Raw genomic sequence first — 12655 nt, forward strand, 5'->3', positions numbered from 1 at the left:
CTGGGTTTCTTGCAATGCATATTCAGAATCTCCTCCCTTTTGTCAGGAATTTTTTACTATTTACATGCTCTTCCTATATATGTAGCTTTCATATACTTTCAGTTGAACCTGAAGGATTAAGACTCCTTATCTCTTTTCTTCTCTTAATTTTATGGTCATTTCTGTGGTTGCCATTAAAACGTGGTCTGTCTTTTTATACAGTGAACATTAAGAAATATATCCTACCTACACCATTTATTCTCTTTTTTCAACCCAGTAATTACAAGAAACTGGGTAGTTTTTGATCTTAAATAATACTGGGTATTTTTTGATCTTAAAATACCAACATTTTACTCAAAAACATGACTTGGAGGACCAACTTTTACATAGCACATCTTTACACAGTGCCTTTGAGGTCAGCTTCATGTAAGAACAATAACAGGTTTCAAAAATAAGCACTAATTCTTCACTACACATTGTGCCAGCAACTTTCTCCATAAATAAAATTTACCTCTAGTTGAACTTTTTGTTCTAAGTTCTTGTAAGTTCTCTGCAATAGCTCTTTTGTGCCAAGAACTCCATACCACATCATGTTTTTCGTCCGACTTCTGAAAGCAGGCAAAACAAGATTCACATATTGACATACACACATTATTGTGTCTTGCATTTGTAAAATTAAGAAATTAATATAAAGAGATAAGGAAAAGAAAAGAATGGAAACATCTTGGCTCTCTTATTGACAGAGTAATTATATTACCTGCATTTTTCAGGGTGCTCTTCTCGCTTGTTATTAAATTCTAGGGAAATTTTTGCATCTAACCCAATTCCAAAGTAGTTGTTCATGACACATTTTTCTGAATATCCCTCCCTGTTGGAGGAAAAGAGAAAATCAGGTGTACATTTGTACAGAACCTGGACATGCAAACATCTTTGACCAAAACTGTGATTGGTCACAGAACAGAATATGAACTAAGATACTTCAAGAGATCTTTCCTCTGAATCTTCCTAAGTAAACTGTTTTGGGCTGAAAAACCCAGCTCTGAAAGATTACTGTCCTCCTCCTCCACCTGAGCAAGGGATAAGTGAGCAAATGTCTCCCCTTATTTTCAGCTGCTGCAAAAAAATTTGCAATGCTCATAACTAACCCAGTACAATCCAGCTTGTTTTCAGACATTGTGGTCTACTGCCAAATGATGGCAAACAAGAACTTCATAATGCAAAAAATAAGAGACTACAAAAATTTGAGAAGGATACCCTTAGGGAAAGCAAAATAGTACATTTAGAAAAAAAATATTTCTTACAAGGAATCTGGATCCGGGTCAATAAACGGCGTAGCACCAAATGGATCGATGTTTGCTAGCAACATTTTGCTAATAATTGAACTTCCTGCAATGGAAGCAGCTAGACCAGCCCTTAAACCTGATTAAAAAAGAAAAAAAATAAAAAAACAACAGAACAAAACAGAAAGAAAATAATAAAAAAAAAATTGTATTTGATAAATAGACAAACATATAAACCACATACTGAGAAATAAAATTCATTAAATCTGTACAGGGAAAGATTGTGATTCTATCTCAATTTTTACCAAAACTGGTTATCTTTTCAGGTCTCTGGCTCTCTTAAGCAGAAAGGCAGCTATGCTGCATTGGGTGGCTCTCACAGTTACTACCATGGAGAAAGAAAAACACAAAGAAAATTTAGGGTTTCAGGCCAACACTCACTGCCTGGTGTACTAACCAGATGGGTGACCTAACATCCAAAAAGACTGCTAGAGCTTTTCATTCAGTTTACTCTTCATTTCCTAAATGTCCATGATTTTTCTTTTGTCCTATCCTTTGGAAGCATACATAAGGAATATTCTCACCATTTTTACAACTGGCAGAGCCATCATTTAACTTAATTTGTGAAAGCTCATGGGTTTAACATGCCTGCTTTGACTAATATCAATTTCATTCCACAAAATACTCTGTAATGCGTGTAAACAAAGCAAAATACTAACAGCTTTCATTTAAATTTGCCAAAAGAAAAAAATGTAAGCTTGGTTCCACTGTGTTTTAGCTATACTATTGATCAAGTTAATTAAAACAGAGTTTTACTAGTGCTCTCTAGTATTAATTCCATTTGGAGCAGAACAGATAGTTTTTCATTTATCAATTGAATTTAGGTAAGAATAGATTATTTTTTTCCAACTGTTTTACAGAGCAGCTTTGTGTGGTTTCAGTTATCCACTTCCAGAGATATCCACAGACAGTTCTTACTCAGAGGGTTGAACTTTACATAGCTTTGTCCCTCAGCCTCTTCATCCTAATCCATTGATTAGGATAAATGATAGAAGGATTGGGGAGCACCTGTGGATGAAAAATTGGATATGACCTGGCAATGTGAGCTTGTGGCCTAGGAAGCCAAACCTGTCCTGGGCTGCATCCAAAGCAGTGAGGGCAGCAGGGTGAGGGAGGGGATTCTGCCCCTCTGCTCTGCTCTGGTGAGACCCCACCTGCAGTGCTGCATCAGTTCTGGGCTCCCCAGTATAAGAAGGACATGGACCTGCTGGAACAAGTCCACAGAGGGCCCTAAAAATGATCAGAGGGCTAGAGCACCTCTCTAGACAGGCTGAGAAAGGTGGGGTTATTCAGCCTGGAGAGGAGAAGGCTCCAGGGAGAATTTATTGTGCCCTTTCAAAATACAGAGCAGATTTATAAGAAAGATTGAGAGATTTTTCACCAGGACCTGCAGTGACAGGAGAAAGGGCAAAGTTTTTAAATTCAAATAGGGTAGGTTTAGATGGGACAAAACAAGGAAAATGTTTGGGATGAGGGTAGTGAGACATGGGTAGAGGTTTCCCTGTAAAGAGAAGCTGTACAAGCCCCACCACTGAAGTGACCAAGGTCAGGCTGGATGCTTTTCTGAGAAACTTGATCTAGTTAAAGATGTCAATGCCCATGACAGAGGGCTGTACTAGATCATCTTTAGAGGCGTCTTCCAACCCAAACCACTCAGCATTTCTATGATCCTGAATTTTACTTTTCATCCTCCAGGATCAAATGAGGCACTTCTGCTACTTCTGGTGTTGTGCCAAAGGATCAGAAATATTCTACATTATTATGCATTTTCTCCTATACAGTACCACACAAAGATGTGTATGTTGGATGAAACTAATTCATGCATGAAGTAAAAGTCATTATTTGACAGCAAGCTTACCTGGACAGATAATCCTCGTGTTAAGTACTGGGAGGTTTTCCTTGCTTGCTGCCAAAGCTGGGGCAGAGAAAGAACCTGTCTGAGAATGGATACCTCGGCTTGTACGTCTATCAGGAGATCTTGGTGCAGTTTTAGCTGTGCAGAAAAAACAGAAGTAAGAACACTAATTAGACCTATTATGACATTATCGATACATAATTTTTACAGCCTTAAAAATATATCAGAAGCATTAATTTATTCTGTTACCACTCCATGACAAAAGTCCTTCCCCCTCACACCACAGTTTTTCTTCTAAATACAGTAAGAAAACTCAGAAATATAACAAGGGACAAACACAAATTAGAATGAGCAAGTGTTCATGGCACTCCACATGACGAGTTCCCAACTTATACTTGACGCTACCAGCAAAAGTATTATATGCATTAAATGGAAATATGTTCATAAAATATATTATATCCACCTTAAAATGCAACAGTATTTAACACTGCAGTAGGCTTCTGATAAACATACTACTGAAATAATTGAATTTAAACTTAAATTTAATCTATGTTTATTTATAAATATACACATATTATACAATATATTGTCATTTATAACAATTTTAATGTAGGTAGTTCCATGGCCTGTAGGTTAGAATATGTATGTTATCAACACCTACACTATTTTCTTCAAGCAGCTAAAATGGGCCCATGCCTGCATCAGATGCTGAAAAAATCAGAGAAAACATCTTTATTTACAGCCAAACTGAAAACTGCAAGGGAAGAGAAACAGCCATGTCCATCTTTGCCTTCTGAATTTAGAGAGATTGTGGAAGGCATCAGTTTTCCATCACCTTTTTTCCACAGAAAAACTCAGAAAACAAACAAACCAGCAATTTCCCAAATAATAAACTTATTTATTAAAATTCTTCGGAAGTTGGATCAGTGAAGCCTTGACAGATATCAATGTTTAGTAGCTGTTATTGACAAAGGCTCAGGAAAAGGAAAGGGAAGAAAATCAAGGGGAAAGAGAAGATATTCACAAAGAGTAACTGGAAGCTCAGTGAGGCCAGTTATCCTCTGGCTGCCTCTGGAGGCAATGAAGAAGGATTGGCTTTGCAGAGGGCTGACCTCGGGTGCTCTCATTTACTTTCCTGGCAGAACTGGTTTCATGCAGCCTCAGAGAATATGCCAGAATATGCCTGCTTCAGCCTGGGAAAATCAATCTTTGTGCAATTCAGCCCTGTCAGACATACCCAGAAACCAGTGCCCCAAGGAAAAATTTTGGGTATTACCAAATGCTTTGTTATAGCATTCCCATGTGCATGTAGAAAACTCTCACACAACAGATGGTCACAGACAGACACTTCTTGGCTATCTCTGCTCCAAATTATCTCACATCTTAAAACTTCAGCTTAGGACAACACCAAACTTTACCATCTGAAGAAGCTCAGAACAAAAAAAGGAAATAATTTAAAGATAATGTGATTTTTCCTCTCAAAAGATGAAAATTAATCTGGCAAAAATAGAATTAGTAGGACTAACACCAAGACAACAGCAGGGAAACAGCACCAGGAATGCTGTGGGAAGCATACAATGCATCCTTTTCAATGTCAGGAGTGAGACAAATCAGGTCATGTCAATCATAACTTAGCATGAGAGTAATGGGTGTACTGTATGAAGACACTTATGGAAAGAAAATGTTGAGTGGGAAAATCTAAAGACAAAAGGATTACTAGAACAAGGGTTTAGACATTGTGTTCACATCACTTCAGGCCAGGATTTGCCCATTCATGGGGATTTTTTTAAGTGATGATAATCTACATAGAACTGTAAGTGGAATGGCAAACTCTTCACTTTCTGGTATCCATCAGTAAGATGACATACCTTTCTGAATGACTTGCTGAAGTCAAACAGAAATTATTATACACAGGACAAGGAAAAGTGGGTAAATTTTTCTGGATTGTTTGATATGAAAGGACTGACCAAGTGGACTAAAAGTCATCTCCTTCTGACTTTAACACCTGCATAACAGCCATAGCAGTTATCACAAAATGCTACAACATTGCATGGTAGCAATACAACACATTGATTTGTATTGATGCATGACAAAACACTGTAATAATGTCAAAAAATAAAAAGGAATAAAAATAGCAAGTAATAGCTAACAAAAGTCATGAAATATTTAGATGAAGTTATTAACATACGGAAAAATATTATCTTCATCAAATGACCAGGAAGATCCTTGGAGGGTAAAATATAATACTCAGAACAAATTAGCATTCATTTTTCATAATACTACTGAAAAATTCACAACACTGTTCACACAGTCTGTTCTCTCTGCACTTGCAAACAAGGCAGTTGTATTAAATAGGATAATCAGCAGAGCAGCTGCTCTTTATTTGACAGATGAAACTCATGGGAATAACTGCAATAAAGATAAAACTTTTGCTGTGAATGCTCTGATAAAAACAACAGAGCCCTAATGAGTAAAACTGATGTTTCAGTGCAGATAATTGAATTCATGTTCCATGCTTTGTCCCTAAACATCTATCGTCCAGTGACAGCATTAATATGCACTCTGTTCCACACACAGAAGAATAATACAGCTCCCCATTAGATGCAGAAATTATACCATCAAGAAACAAGGAGTTCAGTAAATTTTTAGAACCTGAATATCTTTATTTTACAGTTATGGCAGTAGGACTGGGTCATCTGTAGGGCCAGCATCCTCTCTCAGCTGCTATTGAAAAGGGGCAACCAACGGGCACTGATTCCCATAACCAAGAGAAAATAAAGGCACCAATGAAGAGACAATCACTGGAGAAAGCCTGACATGTTTCTAGAGAAAATGTGAGATCCTGGATCAAGAGAAGCCCCAACAGCCCTACAGTGTCTCATTTCCAAAGCAGAAGCTACAGACACAGGCACCAGCTTCAGAGCAGAGCCTTGTGAGGACAACTTTTGAGGATTTTAGTGTGGGTTAGGGTGAAAAAAGGAGTAGCAAATCACAAAATACTTTTCTCATTTTGCCTCAAAAAGTTGCTCACCAAGTATCTAGAGGATAGGCTTTGATGCCTACCAACTACCACTGTTTCTCTATGACTGACAGATCATCTTGTGGCTTCACCAGCAGGACATCACTGTCCATTTTGATAACATGGAAAAGACTGAAATTTCCACTGCTAAGATGCAGCATTCCTAAAATTTCTATGTAGCTTGAGAATCTCAGTCTACAACTGAGATATGCTATTGCCACCATCACCTAGGCTCTAGGCTTTGCTCAGGTTCATGTAGAAAGATGAGTGTAAACACTGATTAAACAGAGATTAAATTCAGGCACTCTTCTCCCCAACAAATCACAGAATCACAGAAATTCAAGGCTGGAAGAGACCTATAAGATCATCAAGTCCAACCCATGTTCTAACAATTCAACTAGATCATGGCAGCAAGTGCCACATCCAGTCTTTTTTTGAACTCTTCGAGGGATGATGACTCCACCACCTCACTGGGTAGATGATTCCAGTATCTGACCACTCTTTCTGTAAAATACTTCCTTCTTAATTCTAACTTGCATCTCCCTTGACGCAGCTTGAGACTGTGTCCTCTTGTTCTATCTGTTTTTGCCCGGAGAAAGAGACCGACCCCCAGCTCACCACAGCCACCCTTCAGGAAGTTGTAGAGAGCGATGAGGTCGCCCCTGAGTCTCCTTTTCTCCAGGCTGAACAGCCCCAGCTCCCTCAGTCGTTCTTCATATGGCTTGTGTTCCAAGCCCCTCACCAGCCTCGTTGCCCTCCTCTGGACACGCTCAAGCATCTCAACGTCCCTCCTAAAGTGAGGGGCCCAGAACTGGATACAATACTCCAAGTGAGGCCTCACCAGTGCTGAGTACAGGGGAAGAATGACCTCCCTGCTCCTGCTGGCCACTCCATTCCTGATACTGGCCAGGATGCCATTGGCCCTCTTGGCCACCTGGGCACACTGCTGGCTCATGTTCAGCTGACTGTCAACCAGCACCCCCAGGTCCCTTTCCACCTGAGCACTGTCCAGCTTAACTGGAGCACTGTCCACTTCCAGTTAAACAGAATGCTAGTATTTTTAATTATGGAACCAATCATGCTCCAAATACAACTATAAGGAGATGGAATATTTCTATTTTATTCCTAATTTACTCACTTGATGGAGACTCAAGTTCCTTTGTATCTTCCTCTTTTTCCTCTTCTTTGGATTCATCCAATTCTTTGCTGTATTCTACTGGAGACTGGTTCACTTGTTCTTCACTATGAGCATTCTGCTCATCCACAACTGTTATTAAGAGAAAAGAAAAAGTCTGAAGGATTCTAAAGAAAAACTGCATATATCGAAATAAGCACTTTCTTTGGTAGCTTTTAGTTTTAAAATATCAACAAAAGAGTTCCATCACCAATCCAGTGAAAGAGTCAGTCAATTCTTTACCAGCTGATAAAGATTTGCAGTCATAAATTTTTATTTAGTGGAGGCTAGTAGTTAAAAGAAATGCACTTTTGTATGTGCACACAAGCACACACATAAGTAGTCACACCTGCAGAGTCATCAACATTCAAACAAGCTGCATTTCTTTTCCTTGCTGCTTACACAGATAAAATTACGCAGCACATAATTTTATCTGTGTAAGAATATAGAAATCAAATTTTAAATAAAAACTTATTCCAGTTAGACAAACAAACAAGCAAACAAACACCATTATCTATTGGAGTTAAATACTAATATTGCTGGGAGCATGGGAGGGGAAGGGAGAGGTTACTGGCACACCTGGGGAAAGGACTGGGATACTGAGACAGGCCATTACATCACACCACAACAATTATCCTATCCTATTCTACCAGTCTGGATCAAAATATTGCTCATGTGCACCTTTTTCTGCTTGTTCAATAATCTGCCTCACAGCCTTCTTCAAGCTGTTTGCTCGGAGCATTAACTGTTGCCTTGGTTTGAAGAGCTTCTGGGAAGACTTTGAGACACACTCTGCTAACTGCTCTTTACTTTCAGACAAGGAATCTTCACTTGAGAACTCCTCTGGTTCTTCTTCCACGATGGGGGGAGCAATGCCTGGGAGAATGGGAGCAGCCTGGGCTTCTGTGTGAAGAGCCTGGAGCAATAGGTCCAGCTTTTCATTTAACTCTGAGCACTAATACAAAGTGGAAAAGACACATGTTAAAAAAATTCAACAGTGAACATGTGAATATTTTCAGGAAACATGGTGCCAGATTAGATATGAAACTGCAGGTGTCTTTAATGTCTATGTAATTTCTTAGGCAAAATCCAAAAAGAGGTTCAGTGTTTCAGAATATCAGATTATGAGTAGGCCTGCAAGGGCTTTTTGCAGACCCTGTGACAGTCAACCAGATTAGATCAATTATAATGCAAAACCCCTACACTTAGATTCAAATAATACTCCATGCTAAACTCAGCCTGCCCCATAACTGTATGGATTGCATCCTACCCCTCTCCCAATGACTTGCAGCACAGAAAACCACCAGAGGTTTGCCCATACATCATTTTTCAGTACCTCAATTTTGAGAGGCATCTATCAGCTGTTAGACTGAGATACATGGGGGCTTTTCTGCAATACAGCTGTATATTTAAGCAAGTGAGTTGTCACAGAGCAAGTGGCTCAAGCCAGATCAGACACTGTCAAATGCCAGAATCAGACACAGTCAAATGCCTCTCCCCAACACTAATTGTTCTCTCTAGGTACACAGGAAAAGAAAGGATTTTCTGCACCTAAGACAAAGAAAACACTCTCTGGCCTTGGAACAGTTAAAAAGAAAAACTAATTTTCTAAAATGTGCACCTGATGGAAATGTGAACCACAAATTGCCACTTAGCAAGTACATTTTCTGACTCTGGGATTGCCAAGGATTTTGTTTTCTTCTTTTCTTTTCAGCTCATGTAAATTTTGTGTCTCATACCAAATCCCACTGTTGTTTTCTTTCCCATTTTTTTTTGCATGTTTTTGCAACATGATCTCTGTATTTTGCAGCTTAAACCACTATTTTTAACATTGTGGTCTGTCTCCCCTTCATTCTCGCAGCATACTCTTCATTACTCCATTGTTTTCCTGTAGCTAACTTAATCCCTAGAAGTATAACTAATGCAAAAATAAATCCTTTTATCTCTATGTATGCTACCATCAACTTTATCCTTTGAAGAAAGAAAGTGTAAACAGTTTAACGAGATCTCAGACTTTAAAGACAGTTTGGAAATAATTAACTCTATGCAATAGGAAGAGAAGAATTTTGAACTCACTGGTTGAAATGAAAGCCAAGCTGGGCATTGTAGAGCAATGTGAAAATTAAACATCCATGACCTATAAACTTTAAGAACCCAATGACTTTAAACCTGAATGTAGTCATAATCTTACTTTAATGGCCATGGCATCCGCTTCCTCTGCATTTTCCATTGGTTTTTCGTAAGTCTTCCCTATTTTGGCAACAAAGTCCTTTACAGTTTCACATAATATTCTTCAGGTAAAAAAAGGAGAGGGAAGAAATCAAACGAAATTAAATAGATATGTTTTGAATATTACATTCTTATGGCAATTTATTTACATGTACACTGCTATGAATCATTCTTACTGGAAACTGAACTCCATGATCACACTTGCAAATCAGATGACACTCTTTTCCATAGCTTCCAAAACTGAACTGATAAGTTTTAAAATAAAAACTCTTTCACTTAAGCCTTGGCACACTTTGTATCTCAGATTCTTATCTGAAATAAACATGACTGATTTTATCCACTCCCTTGCTTGTACACCTTTTCTAGGAGAGGACTTTGCAAACTTGCATTCCCTTTGGTAACTTCAAACACAGTCATGCAAATTCACATGCAAAGTTGGAGCTTAAAAACCATGGAGAAAATCTACTGACTTTAAGGAAGCACTTCTTAGATAAAAGCATATGGCCACACATATCCCATTGCACAGCTCCTGCTTTTGAAGCAAAACTACAGTGGCTGCAATGAATTTTCAGTGTGTAAATCAGAAAATGACTTGGTTCTTGTTACCTGCACTGCAGAGAGACAACGAACTTACTAATGAAGTGGGGATAATTGCTTAGTACTGTTCATTTGGTTGACATTTTTCTGACAAATTAAACAAATTTAACAAGGTACAGAACTAATTTAGAATCTGCAGTTAATAATATCCTGCAGTTTAATCTTCTATGTGTGCTATGTATAGTTTAAAAATGAAATTTTGTTAACTTGCTTTTACGAGGTAAAAAAAGATGTGATGATATTCAGATGCATTTAAAAAAATTCTATGACTGGTCTTTTGCATATTGCAAATCATAAATTTTTTTTCATAGAGAAGGTATACACAGAACAGTTCTGATTTCAGATATGTCCATGATTTTCCAAATTTCTCTCATTTCAAAATGTTTCAGTTTGGGGAAAAATATCCCATTAATGTCCTAGATCAGTATTGATTGAGCTGATATAGACAGGGCTACAACAAAGCTACCTAAGCTAAAGCTCTGCTTCACACTGGTGAAATTGTTTCTCCTCTAAACATGCACATTACAAAAAATAGCCAGAACAAATGCAGTGTGAAGGAGATCACATCTATGCATTAGTAACAATAAGTTTTGTATTTAAGCCATGCACTGATTTAGAATGATTTAACATCATTTCACATAGATAATGTGTGATTATTTTTTAAATTTAGTATTAAGCCATCCATTACAACTGTACCATCTAAAAATTTCACAGAAAAGAACATCCACTCTAAAATATATAAATCAAGATATATTAAGGCAAGCCATTTGGCCATCCATAAGAAAATCAGGCTTAGACAGAATGCTATTATGGTGATGATGTTACACAAGAAATTTATCTCCTACATCGTACATAAAACTGAATGACTCACTTGGCAGATGATATGACAACTGAATGCTGATCAGAATTGAGAATTTTTGCAAGATGAGCAGCAACTGAATCCTCATAAGCAGATATCTGAAAATAGAGAGAAAAGAGACTTCAATTTCCACACACTCCAGCAGTTTAACACGAAGTAGTGAGTTAAACACCACAATATAGCAGGATTTCCATTTCAGATCTAATACAAGGCCAAGTGTCTGGTAATGAAGATTCTGCATGTATACTGTATTTTATGTATCAGATGTTTAATATGCAAAATTAAACTGCATCTGAGAACGTGATCCACAGTTCTTTTCTTCTTGTAGAGAAAACAGCAAGTTATTTCTAGGCTAGAATCACTCTGTGAGGCAGAAAAGAATCTACCTTCTCAGATTTATAAAAACCTACGTTATTACGATCTAATATCTTTTAGTTCTAAAATAAACAAAGCTTTCCTCAAACAAATTGCTCAAGAAGAACAAGTCTAAAGCTTGCAGATGTAATCTGGAATTTGCACCTTACTGTCAGGTGGGTTCCCACTTCCCAAGAGCCACAACTGACAGACTGCCAAAACGGTATAATGTTATCAAAACCAATCTTCAAGGAGCAAACCATTGAGGGCTTAGTCTTTACAAGAACATTAAAAATTACAAATTACAAAATACTCAGGAAAATATCTGGACAGGATCAAAAACATATCCTCAAACACTGTATGCTATCTCAAAATGGCTCTGGATCCACACTTCAATTTTAAAAGAAAACTTTAAAAGCTAAAGCTAAAAGTAAATGCAGTTCTGACAGCTCCCTTTAAGAATCCAAATCCAAAGCTAAAACTAAATACAGTTCTGACAGCTCCATTTAAGAATCTCTTAAAATCCCTCAGCATGCTTTTGTCTTTGATTTTGAGCAGGCAGATATACCACTTGAGTTTTTTCTCCTAAAACCCACCCTTCATCATAGGACTCCTCTGACATTGAATGAGTTTTCATTTCAAAGGAGAAAACAAAACATAAACATCTAATCTGTAAGAATGAACTACTGCTTTTCAAACATCAGTACAAGATTTCTTGAAAACAAGTAGAATTAGTCTCCTGAAACTGCAGGAAAAATGAAAGGGATAAAGGAAATAATCAAATACGTACTTCAATTTGCTTTTCAAACGGTGTCATAATCCAACACCCTATTATAAGGGTAATTATTATTTTTTGTGAAATAGCCTAACTCAGTAAGCAATGTAAAAAATCCCATTAAAACAGAGATTGAACAGGGTACTCAAAAGAAAATGGTTTTGTCCAAGTCAAGTAATGACAGGTAATATAGCCTACAGAATACATTTGTTAAAAAAGAAGTTTTATATGAGCAAGCAGTTCCTTCCATTTTCAGAAGGGGCTAAAAAAAATGTTTCAAAGCCAGAAATAACTAGAACAAAATGATGATGAAGACACACTTGAAAATTTTAACTCTCTTGAAAAATTAGAGGTGATAAAGCCTTGATCTGCATTGCTGACACCAAAAGCAGAGCTGTGTGCAAAGCAACCCCCTTGAAATTCCAGCCTTTTTGCATCTCTGTATCCAGCAATCCGTCAAAGGTTATAACCTCC

At 37.6% G+C, this 12655-nt stretch overlaps 1 protein-coding gene across 2 annotated transcripts in view; it reads right to left on the minus strand.

Moving 5' to 3' along the window:
* DGKH (diacylglycerol kinase eta) overlaps positions 1-12655 on the minus strand; it is a 79073-nt gene that overhangs the window by 31078 nt on the left and 35340 nt on the right. For both annotated transcript variants that reach the window (XM_058800516.1, XM_058800517.1), the window contains 8 exons: positions 11065-11150; positions 9559-9658; positions 8049-8322; positions 7332-7460; positions 3178-3312; positions 1281-1398; positions 737-847; positions 491-587 (listed from right to left, as the gene is read on the minus strand). In XM_058800516.1, coding sequence (XP_058656499.1) covers positions 491-587; positions 737-847; positions 1281-1398; positions 3178-3312; positions 7332-7460; positions 8049-8322; positions 9559-9658; positions 11065-11150 — 1050 coding nt within the window. The remainder of the gene's footprint in view (positions 1-490; positions 588-736; positions 848-1280; positions 1399-3177; positions 3313-7331; positions 7461-8048; positions 8323-9558; positions 9659-11064; positions 11151-12655) is intronic.

Source organism: Ammospiza caudacuta, chromosome 2, assembly GCF_027887145.1.
Source record: "Ammospiza caudacuta isolate bAmmCau1 chromosome 2, bAmmCau1.pri, whole genome shotgun sequence".
NCBI lineage: Eukaryota > Metazoa > Chordata > Aves > Passeriformes > Passerellidae > Ammospiza > Ammospiza caudacuta.